The sequence below is a fragment of the Momordica charantia genome, assembly GCF_013281855.1.
Source record: "Momordica charantia cultivar OHB3-1 chromosome 6 unlocalized genomic scaffold, Mcharantia_2.0 BLBB01000006.1, whole genome shotgun sequence".
NCBI classification, from domain to species: domain Eukaryota; kingdom Viridiplantae; phylum Streptophyta; class Magnoliopsida; order Cucurbitales; family Cucurbitaceae; genus Momordica; species Momordica charantia.
In genome coordinates, this window is record NW_028275164.1 from 31,923,521 (window position 1) to 31,943,722 (window position 20,202).

The 20,202-nt window shown below is 28.2% G+C and overlaps 1 protein-coding gene across 1 annotated transcript; it reads right to left on the bottom strand.

Annotated features, from left to right (window-relative positions):
- Positions 1–2,173: 2,173 nt before the first annotated feature.
- Positions 2,174–10,658, bottom strand: LOC111022922 (putative copper-transporting ATPase HMA5). Its single transcript, XM_022300232.2, has 6 exons — positions 10,293–10,658; positions 5,092–6,483; positions 4,746–5,000; positions 4,467–4,589; positions 3,911–4,390; positions 2,174–2,752 (listed from the first exon to the last, which is right to left on the bottom strand). The coding sequence occupies exons 1-6, from the start codon at positions 10,494–10,496 to the stop codon at positions 2,330–2,332; spliced, it is 2,877 nt and encodes a 958-aa protein (XP_022155924.1). The 5' UTR covers positions 10,497–10,658; the 3' UTR covers positions 2,174–2,329.
- Positions 10,659–20,202: the final 9,544 nt, after the last annotated feature.

Below are 20,202 nucleotides of genomic sequence, written 5' to 3' on the forward strand. Positions count from 1 at the left end.
ACACGCCTTTGATACGTGGCCTTTTCATCCTCGCACACGATCGGACGTAGCTGGCCAATATCCGGCTTCCTACATTAATGGAAGGTTGAGATCTCTCCATCAAGAGAATATATATATTTTTGTTTCTAGGCGTGATATATATATTTTTTTCCTTTTTTTTTTTTGAGAAAGTCGGCAAAATATATTTTTTAGTTATATATATATAATTATTGGTTAAAATATGGGTGTTCATAAAATCCAATGATGATAAAGGCGTGTACAGTTTGAATTGGATCATAAATTTGTTTGAGTTGGATCACGTTTAAATAAATAAAAATTTTATAGATTAGATTGGTTAAACGATTCACCTCAAATAAATTTTAATAAATCAAACAATTTTAAATTTCAACAATTTGAAGGAATATTTAAAAATTTGGAAAAGAAAAAAAGTGTGAACACGAATTATGTTGATCGCTTACAGCCAACCGAGAGTGTGAAAACGAACGCGCACGTGTGGGATACCGGATTTATTTCCATTATCTTTTTATTACACGCTTTTTTCTCTTGGACAATGTTATTATGTTATTAGGAAATAATATATATCTGTTATAATTGAATTTCAAATTTAATTTTTCTCAAAATAAAAATTGAATATAAAAATGTAATTAATTAATTTTTTCAAGTTGTGTATCTTAAAGAAAAGAGTACATATTTTAAAAACGTTATTAACGTCTTCATAAGTTTTTTTATTATTATAATTTAAAATAGCAATTTTCAATAGGATAATTTTTTTATCAGCAATTCCATAGGTATATCGTTCAATATCAACACGAAGAGTCAATCCACGTTTTCATAGTATTGAAAATAAAATAATTTGATAATAGAAAATTATTGTCAAATTTTTAAAATTTCATTTCATTTTAAAATTAAGTTAGCTTATTTGCTAATTTAAATATTTATTATGAATTTTTTATTTTACACTTTTTAGATATAACATTTTATAGATATTATTTCTATTTTATATTTTCATAAATTTGAGAGTTCATTGATATTCTATATTTATAATTATTATATTAGTTGATAATTAAATTATTATTAAAAATTTAAAAATATTTGTTTATTAAATGATGTTTATGATAACAGTCCTCGGATTATTATTATTATGGATGGAATAAAGTAGCTCATTTTGTTTTTTTGCCTTTTGTTTTGTTCTTTTGTTTTTGTTTTTTTTTTGTTTTTTTGTTTTTTGTTTTTGAAGTGCATGGAGAAAAGAGTGGATAAAATGAAAGGTTCATTTTTCTTTTTCTTTGGAAAAAAAAACAAAATGATTCTTGTTTCCCCACTATTTTTCTTTTACATATATAAATAACTTAAGAATTAAGAATTGAGGAATGCGTTCACATTGAAGGTGGCAGGCTGGGCATAAGAAACAGTCAACAATTTCTAGTTTCTAGAAGCTTTTATTTGTCAAGGATGAGGTGTTGCAATTAGAAGGGTACAGAAATCCGATGACTCGAAAACAGGAAAAATAGATCGATTAATCCAATCCAACTTAGAAGTTATAAATCAATATGAAGCGTTTATAACTATTCTTGTTATGTTAAAGCGAATGTAGCTCAACGGTAATTGATATATATAACTATCTTAATTATGGTGAAACATTTTCGAGATGTTAATGACGTGCTTCTACTTATCTACAATATCTTCTGTTTCGTTCAAGCGGGATCATATCTCCAATCATTGTGACTTCGATTTTCCTACCTCAAATTTTGTACTAAAAAAAACTATTTTTATTCTCATTTTTTAGAAATGTTTAAAAAAATCGTGTAGAACTTTTAGAACAATAAAATCAAGTTTATTGTTCCATTCTTTTTATTTTCAATTTTTTTAAAACATAAATAAAAATTTTATATCATCACTATTTACTTATAAAAGTCAAAATAAATGGTTAAAAAATAAAATATAAATTTAATTTTCGTATGAAACTTTTATTTTTTTTTAAATTTAAAAACTTTAAAAAACAAGAAATAATAAATCGTTACCAAACATGTTCATGTACATATTTTTTTCAATAAAAAATAATAACAAGAAATAAAGAATTACTTAATGTAATTATTTTCTTTCTTGGATTGAAAAAATAAAACAAAAACGTTACCACCTTTAACGGTTTCTTTATAGGTTAGTATTTTAAATCTCAAAAAAAAATATATATATATATATATATATATATATAAATAGACATTTTGGAGGGAACAACTCAGTTTTTGTCAATTACGTTTGCATTTCTACATTATCAATGAACATTTAACAAAGATTTGCTTGTCAATTACTTCATATTGAAAAATATACCTCATTCAACCACTATTCCATTCATCTGAGTCTCAACTTCCTCCAGCCTTTTGGGTCTCTGGTACTTCTTCAACATCAAAGAACTGCATACCACACTTACAGAAGAGGCTGCCATGGCTGCTCCGGCAACCCACGGCGGCAACCGAAACCGAGTCGACGGGAAGAGGACGCCCGCGGCGATTGGAATGGCGAGAAGATTATAACCGAGAGCCCAAATGTAATTCAAGCGGATTCTAGCAAAGGTCTTTCTGGAAAGATGAATTGCAGTTATAACATCCTGTAAGTCACTTTTTATTAGAACAATGTCTGCTGCCTCAATGGCGATGTCGGTACCAGCTCCGATCGCCATCCCGACATCCGCTGCCACTAGGGCGGGCGAGTCGTTGATCCCATCCCCCACCATCGCCACCGTGTGCCCCGTCGCCTGATCATGTCAAAACCAAAGTCTCTAGTTTGTCATTTGGTTTATGCAAAGTTGTAAGATCTTTAGTCCCCTAGGTCTTGCTAAATGTATAATGTATGGTTTAAATTATAACTATATATATCTAGCTCTACTTTCATTTTTCATTGATTTTTCTTTTATATAAATAATATGACTTTTTTTTAATTGATTAGCAGTAGCGTCTTCTAGGTTAAATTGAGTTTGAAATACATTTTCACAATCAGCATTCAGGTCTGTAAAATTTATTCAACACAAATAATCCTTATTAAATAATGAACAAAATTAAATCCAACTATAATATATTTGAGTTATATCAATTTGAGTTATTCAGATCACTCGTTCAAAATATTGTATAATAATAAAAGGGTGAATATTAATATATTATATTTTTTAACATTGAACCTACGACAATAAGTCAATGTTTATTTATGCTGTGAAAACTTATATTAAAAAAAATATTTATAATTTATGGTAAATAGAATAAATAGTTTTAGAATTAATAATAAATTCAGGTTGATTTGGTTTGACTCACGTTTATTTTAGATAAACTCTTGAACCAACCTAACTCAAAGAGTTTTCATTTATTTGAATCCAACTCAATCCAACACAATTTTATAACTCAACTTAGACCGTATGGGTTGGATTGGGATTATCGAATTCTTCAGATCATCAAATTCTTCAGATGATCGTATTTTTTTTTAACATCCCTAATTAACAATTTTGTTTAGTATAAACTTTTAATTGATTTTAGATCACTAAAAGTGTTTAAAAAGAATCTACAGAATTTAGTAACAAATAACAAGCATTTCAAAATACTTTTTTTGGAAGAAATATTTGAGTCTTGATTAACTAAAAAGAGGCTTTAAAATAACAAGCAAGACTCACTCCAGCCAAAACGAGCATGACTCAACGTTAAGTGACATATATCTTCAATCAAGAGGTTGTGAATTCAATCGTCTATACCTACATGTTCTACTTAAAAAAAGAAACTAACTAAGACTCACTTCAAAGTACGTAGTTAAAGTATATAGTTAAAGAAAAAACCATATTAGTTATGCGCAGAATTAGTATTGAATTTTTCTTAATTAAATGCATAATTAAAAACAAGAGTTCAGAGACGAGAAGATTGAGATTACGTACCTGAAGATTCTTCACTTCCTCTGCTTTCTGCTGAGGCTTGGCCTCTGCTATGACTGTTTCAATTCCAACTTCTTTGGCAATGGAATTTGCAGTACCCCAATTGTCCCCTGTTACCATCACGCTCTTCACTTCCATAGACTTGAGAATGGAGATCACTTCTTTGGCACCCGGTTTCAGCGGATCGGACACGGCGATAGCGCCCGCCACCTCCCGATCCACGGCCACCAGAACCGCAGTTTGCGCCATACTTTCTGCGTCCACGAGAAAGCTTTCCGCTTCCCCCGGAATTTCGATGGCATTTTTCATCATCAAGCTCTTGTTTCCAACCATTATTTTCCTGTTCCTTATAGTGGCTTCTACTCCATGGCCAGGAATGGATATGAATTCCTGAGCTTCTGGCCAAATGGTGTTGTTCTGTTCTCCCTTGATTTGCTTGGCATATTCAACAATGGCCTTGGCTACTGGGTGCTCACTGTTCACCTGATAAGGAAACATCAAAGGAAAATCATTCCTCGGAAATTTCGAGGTATCGAAGAACTTTTCGATGGCGACGAACCTCGGTTGCAGCTGTGAGTTCAAGGAGTTCTTCAAGTGCTATAGAGTCCATAAGTTTTGTATTCACAACTACTGGCTTTCCAATTGTTAGAGTTCCAGTCTTGTCAAACACAATGCAGCTCACCTGCAAGAATTATAATGCGAAGAATGTCATTATTTCGACAATCCCCCGTAAATTAGCTCAATAGAAGCACATGATTTTCGGTTCGGGTTGTGTCATTGATAAAAAGGGTATGTTCTTGATGGTAGGGAGTTAAGAGAGATGTGATTGTGTATGCACCTTATGCGCGAATTCTAATGCTTGACCACCTTTGATTAGTACTCCCTGAGATGCACCAACACCGGTACCAACCATAACGGCAGTCGGGGTGGCGAGGCCGAGGGCACAAGGACAAGCTATGACCATAACGGAAATCCCAAATTGGAGAGCAAGCTCAAAACTGTCCATTGAAGAAGGCAACCAGGACTTTGGATAGAGGTGCAACTTTCCAGCTAATAACCAGGAAATCCAAGTGAGAAAAGAAAGTGAAATCACCTGCAAAAGTGCATAAAAATGAATATAACGAATGGCTAACAATCAAAATGAAGCAAAAAAACAGTACAAATTTTGGTTTTATACCACTTACCAGAGGCACAAAGTACTTGGAAATTTGGTCTGCAAATTTCTGAATAGGAGCTTTTGCCAACTGGGACGATTCAACGAGTCGAACGATTTGCGCAAGTGAACTCTCTGATCCGACGTGTGTTGCCTTTATATGCAATACCCCGTTCTCATTCACAGTTCCTCCGATCACCTTGTCGCCCGTCCTTTTCGCTACCGGTCTTGCTTCTCCAGTGATCATGCTCTCATTGACATGACTTTCTCCCCATACCACAAGACCATCAGAAGCTACTTTTGCCCCTGGAGTAACCTTGACAACATCATTCTTTTGAATCAACTCACTTCTGATTTCCGCTTCGCCGATCACGTTCCCATGGCCATCCGAAGTCAAGAGCGTCGCCATCTCTGGAGCCAAGTGCTTAAGCTTCGCAATGGCCTCAGAGGTCTTTCCCTTTGCCAAAACCTCCAAATACTTGCCAAGTAGAATGAATGTTATCAACATTGAACTAGTCTCAAAGAAATCTGTTCCATTGAAAGCAGGGGATGTAGCTGCTCTCAACACAATGTAGACTGAATAAAAGTAAGCTGCATTTGTCCCCAAAGTAATCAATACATCCATATTGGCAAAACCACGGCGTAACGCTTTATACGATCCAACGTAAAATCTCCAGCCGATGATGAACTGCACCGGAGTCGACAAATTCCACCGGATAATCTGCCCCACCGTCATCATATTGACTACTTTGATATCCAAAGTCTGCTTAATTCCAGGTATATACATAAACACCATTGATGTTAAGAAAACAGGAATGGAAAGAGCAGAACTCCACAAGAAGTACTTATAATGCTGCTTAATTTCTTTCTCCTTACGAGTTTCTCGTCTCGCTTCTTCAGAATATATAGTTGTTTCAAAATGCTCGGATTTGATCGACTCGAGCACTTCAATGAAAGTTCTAGGTCCTGTTATGTCAGGTCGGTAAGATATGGTAACTTTGCTCAGTGTCCTATCGATATCAACGTCTTCAACTCCCGGGACCAATTCGAGCGATTCTTTAACTTTTGTTGATGAGTTCTCATTATGCATACCATCAACCTTGAGCTCAATCTTGCTTATGTGATCAGCAATGGTTATGAGTAAGGGCTCAAACCCAATATCTTCTATGGCAATGATGAGCTGAGTGCAGTTAACAACTTTTGGATCATAGTGAACTTCTGCTTCCTCTTTCAAAAGAGCAATGTGAGCCTTTTGTACTCCATACATTGCTTCCAAAACTGACTCTACCATGGAAGAACAAGAAGTGCAGCCCATCCCATTTATTCGGATTCGACATACTTCTCTCGATCGATGATCGGTACCGTCCTTCGATAGTGTAGCTTGAAATCCAGCATTTTCAATTGCTTCGAGTATTGACTCTTCCTAAGGAAAATGTAACCAAAAAGAGAAACTGTTTGGTGATCTCAACAAGAACATGTGGAGAAAACTATTTAGGAGAAGCAATTAATATCAGAATCATTTCAAATACACTTTCTAACACAATGTAAGATAGAGTTTTCAATTTTAATATGTGAATTCCATGAGATACTCTTATGACCATGTTCTGTTTCTTCTTGTTTTTTTCCCATCTGTTTCTCTTCTTTCTCACATTTCTCACAACATTATGTTATATTATCATTTATGGTGAAATTACAAGTTTAATTAATTAGTTAAGATGATGTATAATAATAATTATTTGGTATCTAATAGATTTCTAAACTTTCATTTTTGTATCTAACAAATCTTTCAATTTTAAGAGCATCAAATAGATTCTTAATTTTCAAGTTTATGTTTAATACTTTCTAACCTATTCGATATTTTAAGTTAATTGACTTAATTTTGTGTCTAAACAAATAGCTTCTTTTAATGGTGTTTAATAGTTGTGAATTTTTTAAAAAAGTTAACCTGTCAAACGATAAATTGAAAGTTTAAAAACTACTTTTAAGAGCATTTTAGTAGTACATGTTTCTTCTATAATTTTTTTTTTCTTCTTTTCTCTCAACTTTACTCTTTTTTCTAAATTTTTTCCTTTTTGTCTTTAACCTTTCCCTGATTTTCCTTCTCTAATTCTTTTTATTAATCTCTCTAAAATTTGCTTTAAAAAAGTTTATTCTTATCGTTTTAAACTTTTATTTTCATGTCACAGGGATCTTAGGGTCGGATACCCACTCCAAAAATAGGAAATCAATTTCCTACCATCCCCCAATCTGCTCATCGATTCTATTTTTTAAACAATAAAGATGTATTTTATTAACTATTTTACCAAATTATGAATAAATTTTAAAATAATTATTTATACCAGTAAATAATAAATTTTCAATAAATAGATATTATTTATATATATTTATTACTTTTTTATTTTTTAATTCTAAAATAATTAAAATTAATGACTAAAAAGGTAATTTTCCCTCGAAGATTCTTGTCCCCAAACGAGGACTCCTCGACTTGGACATTGATTCCTAAAATTAGATAATGAGGTGAGGACGAGAACTAAAACTTTCAACGAGGGCGAGGATGGAGAAGGCGTCCCCGACTCCCACGTCATCTCATTGTCATCTCTACTTTATATGGATTTTTCTCTCTCTAGTCTATCTCTTCAACTCTGTAACTTTTTTAAAATATAAAATAGAAAAATAGTTTGGTTTTTTGTTTTTTAAAAATTGAAAACTGTTTATTAGACATGCCTAAGAAATAGTTACCCAATGTAATTACGTTTTTATTTATTGGAAAAAAAAAACAAAATGAAAAACAAGAAATATGAACCTTACTAAACAAGACTTTAATATTTAGAGATTTATTAGGCACAAAATATATAGTTTAAGAATCTATTAAATATGTCAAACATAAACGCATCTCAATTAGTTAAAGTATGCGAATCAGACCTTTGAGAAATACTTGGCCATTATTTGTGAATCTTTTTTCAGTGAGAAAAATTGGGGTGGATTTGATTATTTTATCACTTATTCATTACATCATTTTTTTTTTGAACAGCATATTCATTACATCATTTTGAAAAGCAAATAAAAAATTCACTTTATGTATGGAGAAAAGTTCCACTCGTTTTGTATTTTTGGGTACATGATACTCAATATATATTCATAAGCAATAATAAGAATAAGAATAATAATAATAAAAAAAATAATGCTTCCAAGCAGTATCTTATAAAGTTGAATATAGTAAATAAATGACAAAAAACCAAATTCTTTTTTGTTTCCGAACTTTTCATACATACTTTTGAGAAATTTTCCAAAATAATAATAAAAAAGATGGAACTAACAGCTAAATTTGGAAAATGAGGTTCACAATATAATATATATTTTTCTACTCAAATGAGTTGAAAAACATAAATTTAGGTTGATATTATTTTGGTTTAAAAAGAAGGTCTAATTTTGTAGAACATAATTTTTTTTAGCACAACATGTGGAGGTGGTAGGTACATCAAAACTTTTGGATTAGAAATATATGTCAATTACAGCTGAGCTCTGCTCGATTTGATTTTGATTGTTGAACATGGTTAATGCACTAGTAACCTTGTAGAAATGTTGAATCTATTATCTTTTATCTAATAAAAGAAAAAAAAAATCTCACATTGATGTTATGCAAATATTCTTTCCTATTTGATTTTCGTGGCTATATTCAAACATTCTTGTTGAATGTTTTGAGTGCTTTATTAGCTAATTATTGTGTGCTATTTATATATTAATTTTGGATAATTTTTTAATTTTAATTCTGAAAAAGAAATTTATTGCATTACTTATTAAGTCCATTTGGTGTAATTGAAAACAACCACCTTTTTCCTCAATTCTTATATTCATCCATCAATGACAATTATATTTTGTAAATAATTATAGAGATAATATTTTCAATTGGTCAAAATATAGTTTCGATTGGGAACTTATCCTCTATTTTCATTCTCATTTCTAAATTTTTTTATTACTCGTTTTCACTATTATAGTCTCTCATGTTTGATTATCAATTAGAAATTAGTCCCTACTTCTGACAAATAAAAAAAAATCAATGCTTTCGATATTTTCAACTTATTGAAGACAATATTTAAAGTTGAAGTTAAATTTGTTACATGTTTTTCTCAATTTAATGGGTAATATATTGAGAATTCTAAAAAATTAAGAACCAAATTTATATTAATTTAAAAGATTAGGGATGATATTATATATTAAACATCACTGTAAGAAATTTGTAGGTAATAAAATATTTTTGATTCTATAAAATAGTTTAGTTTGTAACGATTTAGTCATTGTACTTTAAAATTGATAACAATTATTTCTACAAATTTAAAGTTTGTGGGGATTTAATCTCGTGTGAATAATTTTGTGTGTTGGCATTCAAACTCACATTTTTTTTTGTTGGGATATATAATTGAAATATGATCAAATTAGTAGGTACCAACACCCCACACGTGTAAATAGATTATTGTTATATAATAAGATTTGACACTTAATTTTAATGAAATTATTTTATGGTATAAAGATTAAATTGTTATAGATTTTAAACTCGATTAAATTGTTATAAAGTTTATAATTTAAATTATTATCCATTTAAAAGTATATGAATTAAAACGATATAAATGAAAGTTTTCAAATTAAATCATTACTCTAATAAAAATACAATAACCAAATGGTTTGTTAGCTTAATTTTAAATGTCACGTAACATACAAGTTTCCAAAAATTGAAAAATTTGAAAATTAAAAAAATGAAAGATGAATATATATATATATATATATATATAGGTGTCGACCAAATACTGTTCTATTCAAACACTTTTTACTTTCAGAAAAAAGAAAAAAATAGAAAAGAGAGAGAGAAAAAAAAAAAGAAAAACACAGTACAAAAAAGGCCACCAGTAGGAGTAGAGCACTCGCGTGGTGTTTAAACAAATCACGTAAAAATAAGAAGGAAAAAAAAAAAGAAATGGCGGTGAGAAGTAAGAGCAATTCGATCGTTCTTCAAAACTAGAAAAAAGATGAAGGAATCAATAGGTTCTGAGTTCTTTTCAGTTTTTCATTTTTTTAATCTGAATTCGATCAAAAGCTCTCGCCGCAACTTCATTTCTGACTAAAATCAATCAACGGCGAAAAACCTAGACAGAGACTTCTTCTCCAATTGAACTAAAATAAAAAACTTAGAGAGAGAGAGAGAGAGAGAGAGAGAGAGAGAGAGAGAGAGATGCTTACGTCGATGAGATTTGGGAGATAGAGGATCTGAGCCCTATCGTTCAAGAAATCAACGGCGGCGTCGAGAATGCCTGGAAGGTGTTTGATGGAATTCTCCACAGAAACAGCGCAAGCAGAGCAATTCATGCCGGAAATACAGAGCACGGCCTTCGCCGATCTCGCCTCCCCCGCCGCCTCCGGCGAGCGCATCCGCCATGGCAACATGATTCAGAATCAGAACCTCGATTGCCGGCCGGAATCGATAATGGCTGAAAGTTGAAGCACTTTTTTGCGATTCAGAAAGTTGGAGGAATGGGCGTAACGATAGGAACTTTTGGAAATGGAGACGAGGGCGTTATTATAGTATAATTGTGAAGTGGGAAGGAAAATGGAGTTCGCTATTGTCCTTTTATAACTGTAAATTTAATGCTTTTTTTTTTCTTGTGCAGGAGAAAAATAGTTTACTTTATTTTCTAATTCTATTCTCTGTCTCATTTTTTTCGGTAGCATGGTATTAAAAATGGGTTAATGTCTATCAACATCTTGATGTATCCATAGGTTCGACATGGAAGAATAAATCAATATTCTCATAATATTACAAAAAAATATCTTACAAAACTTTACTAATATAAACAGAATATAAATATTAATCATATAAAAAATGATACACTTGGCCAATAAAACAACTTGCCTATTCAAGGAACTAGAAATATGAAAAAATTTTAGCTCACGAACAGTCGAACATCTTCTCAAAAATTATCGGGGTAGAATCCTCAATTAATAGAGGTATCTTGTCAATTATGACACCCCTATTCACAATTAGAATGGAAATAAGTGTCTCAAAAGTTGTCTTTTATTGTCATTCTTCCCCATGACAAGTAAGGAAGAATTAGACAAATTCCTCGAACCACGTTGATCACAAATCCCAAAATGGTGTTTGAATATCTCTACAATTATTTTTGTTAAAATTTCCTATATACAAATAAAAAAATATAAAGGAGAAAAAACGTAATATATATATATATATATATATATATTATTTTTGTTCATTTAAAATATATTATAAAAATATTTTTCTTATCTAAGTACAGGCATGAGAGATTTATTCTTTTGGCATAGATCTAAAAGAAAAAATATGTACAAATTCTAATTATATAAATATTTAATTTAAAAAAGGAAAAAAGAAATTAAGATTCTTTTTCAACACTTTTTAAATGATGCAGTTTACTGTTGTGGACCTAAAATTATATCATGTTTTATTTTTTATAGTCCAGTAATACTTAAAATCATTCAATAATTTATCAAAAATGATTTTAAAATATTGACGGTTAAATTAGAGAAACACCATCCAACAAAATTTTCAAAAGCAATATTTTGTAAGTTATACAAGTTAAATTATTATTAAACAGTAATTTTTTAATATTTTTATTATATAGACTTGAAAATTAAGAAGATTAAATCTCCGATACTTATATTGTATTCAATGAAATATTTTTACCCAAGTTTTTCTTCCTAAAAGTTTCTAAAATCACCCTTGATTGTGAGAAGTTTCCTTTTTTATTGGGAGCGTGAAATTAAACCCCACGATTTTAAGATGGATAAATATGTCTTAACCAGTTGAACTATATTGTGAGAAGTCTAATACCGTCAAAACCTTTTATAGAGATTTTTTTGTTAAAAGAAAAAAGAAAACTAAAATGAACCAAGAAGAGGGCAATTACTCTCCTTTTAAAGATATATTTGATTCACATTTATTAGTATAATATATGTCAAAAGAATTTTGGTTGTCAAAGTAGTAGAATAGAAGATTTCTAGTAAAGTAGCATGTGTATGAAAAGGATGTAATCCTTATAGGAATTATGTACCAACAAGTACCCTTGTAGGAAGTTGTGGATATGCAGTTGGCAAAAGTGAGAAGTTTTCTTTCTACTCTGACAAGAACGATTCTAAACTTTACTCTTTTGGTAAAAAAATATATACATCTTAATTAGTTGAATTATATGTCTGAGAGACCAAACTATATTAGATAATTAATCCTTTAAATGTGGACAAAAAGAGGTAGATATTACAATATTATGAACTCTATTAAATAATAACTAATATTTCATCCTAGAGAGGAGTCAAAATTAATTTCCAATTATGAAATTTTTGTCTATAAATTTTTTTTTCTTTTTGAGAATTAATTTTTGTCTATAAGTTAAACTAATGGAGATGTTAATTACTATAGAACGGAGGCTATTAAGCTAAATTAATTCTCAATATTTATGGATTATATTAAGTATCTACATAAATAATAAATATAGATTTGATCTTAAAACTAACAAATTTGATAGAGATTTTATGAAAGCTCATTAACCTTATTTGACTTATTTTTTTTACATTATTTGAGCTTAATTGACATGCATAATTATATATAAAAAAAAACTAGTTATTGAAAATTTCAAAAACCGCAAGTCATAACATTTTAGAACTTTCAACTTGATCGATCACCTCGTATACTTACAAATTGTTGTAGTTACATTCTTAAAATATTACAAGAAAATGTATGCACTACTGTTCACCTTTTAAGTATTGTTATAATTAAACCCTCAAAACTATAATATTTACCATCCACTCAAATTTTTTACATAATATATTTTAACTTTGTAACTTAACCTAAAACATATTATGATAATTCAACTTGATTAAAAAATATTAATCCTTTAATTTTGTATAAGAATCATTTGTCCTTGCTATAAATATTTTATAAATTATTTAACAAAAAACTACTATAGCCATCTATTTTGTTGATTCAAATATAAATCTACTCGAATAAGTTAATGAAAGTTACACTGTAGCAGGTAAAATGTCAAATTAATTATATATAATTTACATTTTTAACGATAAAGATTAAAAAAATTTTAATATAAAATCTAAACATTAAACTAAATGAAATAAATTTAAAGCTTGATAAATTCCAATAGAATTTGACCTTTAAAAAATGACTTCTAAAATTTCAGAGGCCCATAATGCAAGATTTCAATATTATAAAAATTCTAAGTTGTCTTTTATGGAATAAGGGATAATATGCTTTATGAAAGTGAAGTAATAATAATAATAATAATAATAATAATAATAATAATTGAATAAGTGGATTCTTTCATGGATGTATCAAGTTATTATATATAATAATACTAGTAATAATAAAATAAAATAAAATTGAATAAGTGGATTCTTTCATGGATGTATCAAACTTTTATATATATATAGAAGTCCACTTTCTATCCTTCCAATAAAGTGATTTTTTTTTTTCAAATGAGTAAAGAAATGCAGACAAAGCCCATCCAATATTCCCTTTTGTCCCTTATTAAATGTCAAATCTTTCAATTTTATGAAAATATTAATACAATTTATGTAGATAGATATTAAAAAAAAAAATTAATTTAAATTAATAAATAAAGGCTTCACCTTTTTTAAAATAAGTTAACAACAATTATTATTATTATTATTAATAATTTATTTATATTAGTGACATTTTACTGCTATATATTTTAAAATTTTGTCGATTTTTTGGTGATACTATTGAAATGTCGATTCACCTTTACATCGATGTTAAACTTATAGACATATAGGAACGTTGAAAAAAATTAATACCTCGGTTCATGCTACCTTCTTGAAAGGTTGTGAGTGGAAAAAGCTATAAAATTATTCTTTGATTTCTCTAAAAAAAAGATGAGATGCTTTTAATTTTAAAGTCACAAAAATTCAAGATCGTGCATATTTGTAAGGACCAAAATCAAACTCATAAAAAGAGGAATAAACTAATATGTATCTGTTGGTATGATATTATTTTTCTTTTAACGAAAGATTAGCAACCACAAACAAAAAGCAGATCGTCTTTTAACTATGCATTTTTCAAATTCAAGATGGGTAACTCTCATGCTTTGATGGGAAATAGAATACTAATAAAAAGCATAAAATATTGGAGACCATAATTTTATATTGGAGTGTTTTGACTAAATAATTAGGGAATGAATTGAAAATTTTTAGACCATAGAGACCAAATTGAAGCTATCTACCAAACATAGGGACTAAAATTGAATTTTCAGGAACATATGACCAAATTGAAATTATGTAATAATCATAGGGATCAAATTTGTAATTTAACGTATAGTATATTATGTAAATTTTATTTTTCTTAATTTATGAGATGCAAAAATTATATGTATTCAATTTTGATAGTTAAATTTATTAAAATATATTTTTCAATAGATATATTATTATTGCCAACTCGTTTAATCTTTCTTTGCATAATTGGTTTCAAATACAATTTTGGTTAATTTTAGCTTTGAAAATATATCTTACTGATTAAATTTTAATAATATTTTAAAATCAATATATGCATTATTCCAATATTGCATAAGTTGGTGAGAATTTCTAGATTTTTTCTTTAGTTTATAATTTCAAGAGTTAAGAATAATATAAATTAGTAAACAAAATATATTTATGGTGGATTTTAAGAGAGATTGAAAGATTTTTATTGTAAAATAATAATAATAATTAATTAATTAATTAAAAGAATTTAAAAGATTTCTCGTGAAAATTTGAAGGCTAATCAATAATTGGGTTTTCCAGATTGTTTGTATTTGTGGGGATTTTCCCAACAAAATTTGAAAAAAAAAACCACAATAAACATTACTTTCTTTTTTTGTCACTACCAAGAAAAATCGGTGGTAGAATTAAATTAATTAAAGATAAGATTATGTCGTTGTAAAAATTCAATAATGATTTAATGTTTGTTTGTTATCTCATATTCTTTTTTTTTTTTTTTTTGAAAATATATATTCTAAAATTTTACCTTTATAATTATAAACTAAAATACATAGATCATAATATTATTTATGTATGTTATATGAAGAAGAAAAGAGGCATTTGAAAATTGGGGGCTTTATATAATCGTTTCACACATGTATTAAACCCTAATATTTTCTTTGTTGCAAAATGTCCATTTTCTAAAGATATCCATTTCTTACACGTTCCTCCCTCTACCATAAACTAGGTGGAAGGAATTAATATGCTGTAACTTGTAAGCTTCTTCTCTTTTTTTTTTCTTTTCTTTTTTGATAAATCGTAACTTGAAAGCTTTATAGTAGTGAAGTTTACTTTCTCTTTTATGATTTTTTTTTTCTTTTTGGTAAAAAGAACTTCAACAAAGGGAAGGTAATCCCTTTTAACTATCCAAGAATTTGTGAGCTTGTCCGGATTCTTTATTATCTAATACAAGTACATATATAGTTAGATATGTTTTGAAAAGATTCTCGTGTGACTAAAATTCTTAATGTCATTTATAAAATCACTTGTTTAAATGTGATATATAAGTGATTTTGGCTATAACAGAATCACTTCCAAAACATGTCTCTAATGCGACTTTTTGAGAGAATTTTCATTTAACCTCGAGTCATTACTTACCATTCTTTGGGAATCCTAAAGTTCTCTCATATGTTTTAAATAGTGTCAATTACATGAACAAAGCTCAACTAACCAGATATAATTTATCTCTTAAAGATTGGAAATTAGATTACCATAACAATCAAATATTTGGTTTAATCGTAAATACATTTGGTCGATACACTACCTACTTATCTCAATAAGTTACAAATTTAAGAAAGAAAAAAACCCAATTATTAGAAAGGAGAGACAAAATTAAAGATTATAAAAATGCATATAGGTATAACTTGTAAGAATGTTATTTTTTTTAAAAAAAAAAAAGGGGAGAACAAAAGAAAAGAGAAATTAATTCAGACCAAATTAACTGAATGTCATTTTCTAAGAGCAGTTAAATCTTTCATTGGCTTTTTGGCAAAGTGCTTCACTATTTAATAAAGTTTCATGACAAAAGGCTTCAATCAGCTTTAAAATTGGATTGTTTTGGCCCTTAGCATTGTGACTTCTCACTAATAATTTTAGCCAACTTTTGAGCAAATTCCTTTAAGATTATTGGAAATGTAGGCTGGTGGTGGTAGAGATGGTGTGGCCCATAATATGATAATACTATTTAAAATAATTATCATCATATATATATATATAATTCAGTCTTTTTGTCAAAGTTGTTTTTGTTATGTTTCAAACAAAATAAATATAAATGATATTGATGTTTGATCATTTTTTTAATTCTATCGGTGAGTAAAATTGGAGATGCAGGGTATCGATCCCCGTACCTCTCGCATGCTAAGCGAGCGCTCTACCATATGAGCTACATCCCCAAGATGAAAGAAGATTATTTGTAAATTGAATGGATCTTTAAATATATTTTGAGTGTTGAGTGTGACTTTTTATTATCCCTTATTTAAATCCAAATCAATCCTATCTACCAAACTATTTTAACTCATTTATGTTCTCCAAAAATAGTAAAAGGAAAAAAACTACATTTTATAATTTTTTTGCAAATCAATTAATCAATATTCTAATATCAACTAGACTCAAGTATTGGGCAAAATTGAAACCAATTTATCTGGTTCAAAGATTTCCCTAATCTATGCACTTAGTTTATTTGTCCTTACGGTTTTTAAATTTTTAATTATGGTGAAAATTTCTATGGAAAGTATTTCTTATAATAAATTTAAAAAATTGGAGTATAAATGTATAAACTTTTACAAATTTTTCTTTTAAAGTAAAATTTATTTATTTTCTTTCCATTTGAATCTCATTCCTTCTCTCAATCATATCTACGTTTATTTTTTGAAGAAATAAAAATTATTTTATTTAAGTGGATCCTGCAATTTCCTCCAATTTTATTGCACAATTTCTTTAGGATAATAATATATTTTTTTAACCAAAGATAACATTATTTTATCTTTCATCTATATTGAAACTTATTGATTTTTTTTTCTTTATTTCTTTGGCATGAAATGGTTGACTAAACATATTATATATTATAGGACTAAGGAAAAAAAAAGAGTTATAAGAAGCTCAATAACTGAAATCATATTAAATATATATTTTTTTGAATAAATTGGGACTTGAAAGAAAAGGAGAAATACAAATTGTTATATGATATGTTTAAATAATTCACATCAAAATGGCTTGTGAAATGAGAAAACCTTTTCAAAAGGTTCTTCTAAGTGAGGAGAAGACCAACTTTCATACCATTATCTTTTCCTTTTTGTTGGTGGTGGTCCAAATTTTTTTAGTAATAATTATTTTGAAATAAAAAGGAAAATAAAAAAGGAATTAAAATTTCCAAGTTTCCCTTATTTGAATAAATATCCACCCTATAAATGGATGTTTTTATAATTTATTCTCTATCGTTTAAAATTTTCAATTTAGTCTCTTGTATTTTAATATTTTTCAATTATATCATTCACATTAGTGAACACTCAAAATGATGGAACTTGTATGACATGATATTTAGTTAGTTTGTAGAAACTTAAAGGATAGATTAGGTTACTTGAAGATAGAAAAGTTTCTAATTTATTTTCAAAATTTCTAAGAAATTGACATAAATTTTAACTTCATAGGTGGCTTAATTCTTCCTTTAAAAATTTATGTTAACTCACTCAGTATTATGTCATGTAAATTTATTATCAGCTAATTTTAACATTATCTTATAAAAGAATATAATTAAACTATATTAAAATATAAGAGACTAAATTGTAAATTTTTTAAACAATATCAACCAGGACTACAATTGAAAAAATGCCCAAACTTAAAACTAAAAAGCATATATTTAGCCTAAATAATTAAAATCCAATTTTAATGAGATAACATTAGAGTAACTTAAATCGATTGAACCATTTTGATTGACAAATTTTGAATTTCAATTAATTTCGAAGTATTAAGAATCTTTTTTGGGTCAATTCTTAGAGATAGCTTAATTGGTTAAGACATCATGTATCTCGACCAAAAGATTGTAGGTTCGAATCTTACTTTCACTGTGCTCCACATGTTATTATACTGAAAAAAGATTCGTTTTGAAATATAATATATTCTTGTATTTTAAATATTTTACAACTATACCCTTCTTTTTTTTATTGGAGAATAATCTAGTTTTCTATATAGGGAAATATGTTGCTCTCAAATTAAAGTTTGTAAGTGATATCATATTCTCTTGTGAAAAAGAAGGTGAAATTATCTTCTATAAAGAGAGCTAAAGTCCTTGTCAATTAAAAATAGACAGAAATTTTGTCCTACATTTTTGTGTAGCACCATTAAAATAAGTGGGTCATTGCCAAATAATGCCACAATTGCAAATTCTTCAAACTATAAGGATCTGTAGAAAAAGTTAGAGGTCTATTTGCAAATTATCTAAAATATTCAGATTTCTATATGTTTCACACGAGTTAATTTAACAAAATATTTATATGAACATTACGATGCCTCAAAAGTGGTAACTTGTAAACTTGATTTATTTGATAATTACTATTTAAAATCTTTAGCAAAAGCTTTCTATTGATTCCAACAATGAAAAATAAACTAAATACATTGATTAAGACATACAAAATACAAATGATGTGACAAAATTCTCTATAAATGAATATTTCGTATTTATCATAGGTTTACTCTAAATATTATTTTGATTTTTTTGAACTTTTCGTACATAAATTTTTAAATATTATTATATTTTACTCGCAACTTAAAAAAAAAAAAATTAATCCTTAAAATTTGCATAGCAAACTACTTTATCTTTGTAGTTAATTTTTCATTGATCAAATGTATTAATATAGTGGGTATTTGATACATTACTTCGAAATGGGGGTATATTGCACTGTCATTCTATTTTATCTAATTTGTATTAATTTTTCATTAATCAAATTTATTGACATAGTGGCACAGTTTATAAAAAATATTGATACCTTGCTTCAAAATGAGAGGATAATATTGTACCTGCCGTTTATAAACAAGTTTTGATGTATTGCTTCAAATGAGAGTATATTATCCCACTTTATTTTATTTGTTATACACTTTCTTCTTCAACTTATCTATTATGCTGTATCAAATCAATTAATATTTGTCTCATACATTATTATTTAATACCTATCTTCACTTGACATAAGAAACTTTTATTCAGAAGTTTAAGACACAATTATAACATTTTAAAGTTTATATAATAAGACATTTTAAAATTTAAATTTCAAAATAATTATTCTTTTCAAGAGTTTGAGGGTTGAAATGATGTTTTAAAAGTTCAAGAGTGAAAATTAAAATATTTTGGAAAGTTAAGCTCAAAATTCAAAAGTCGCCCCAAGGTCCCGTATGTCTATAATTATTAATATTTATACTGTGTAATATGTTAATTTATTATTTATTTAGTATAAAAAAATAATAAAAAAAATAACGACATGCGTGCAGGAATAAATTTAACCTTTGTAATTGTTATTATCAACACACGACAATGGGCTGACATCTCACAGATATAGGAGGAAGGAGTTTCCTTCCCCATAATTTTTATTGTGAATTTTTCTTTCTAATGTACTGTTTTTTAAAATGTTAGAAATTTTTTAAATTTCAAATTATAGGTAGTGAATTTTTTTTTTTCATTTTCTAATATAAAACTTTTTTTATAAATATCAATATAATTTTTTTATTATCCACTCTAGTTATATTCTAAATCTCAATTTCTCTCTAACCTTTTCAATTCTAAAACTCAAAAAGTTTTGTTTCAAAAAGTATTTTAAAAATGATTCTTAATAATTAAGAATAATTTATTATATGAACCATTCATCCATCAAACTTTGACTCAATGAGTTAAATTAATGGATTGGACTATGACTCTAAATTTGAGTAGTTGGATCGACACAAGCTTGACCCAAATAGTACTTTGTGACCCGTAGAAGTTGGGTCTTTGCTTCTTTGAGCCGGCTCAACTTGGCCAATGATAAAGCTGAAAAATGAGATTTAGGAAGGGAGGAGCAAAAAAAAGCCCAAAACTAGAGAAGCATTTTCCTAATACCTA

What these genes read in the sequence shown, in the direction of transcription:
- LOC111022922 (XM_022300232.2), bottom strand. Translation starts at nt 10,496, where the DNA reads ATGTTGCCATGGCGGATGCGCTCGCCGGAGGCGGCGGGGGAGGCGAGA. An exon ending in CATTAGAATTCGCGCATAAG is followed by an intron (nt 4,590 to 4,745) that starts GTGCATACACAA and finishes TAATTCTTGCAG; the next exon opens with GTGAGCTGCATTGTGTTTGA. An exon ending in AACTCACAGCTGCAACCGAG is followed by an intron (nt 4,391 to 4,466) that starts GTTCGTCGCCAT and finishes TTTCCTTATCAG; the next exon opens with GTGAACAGTGAGCACCCAGT.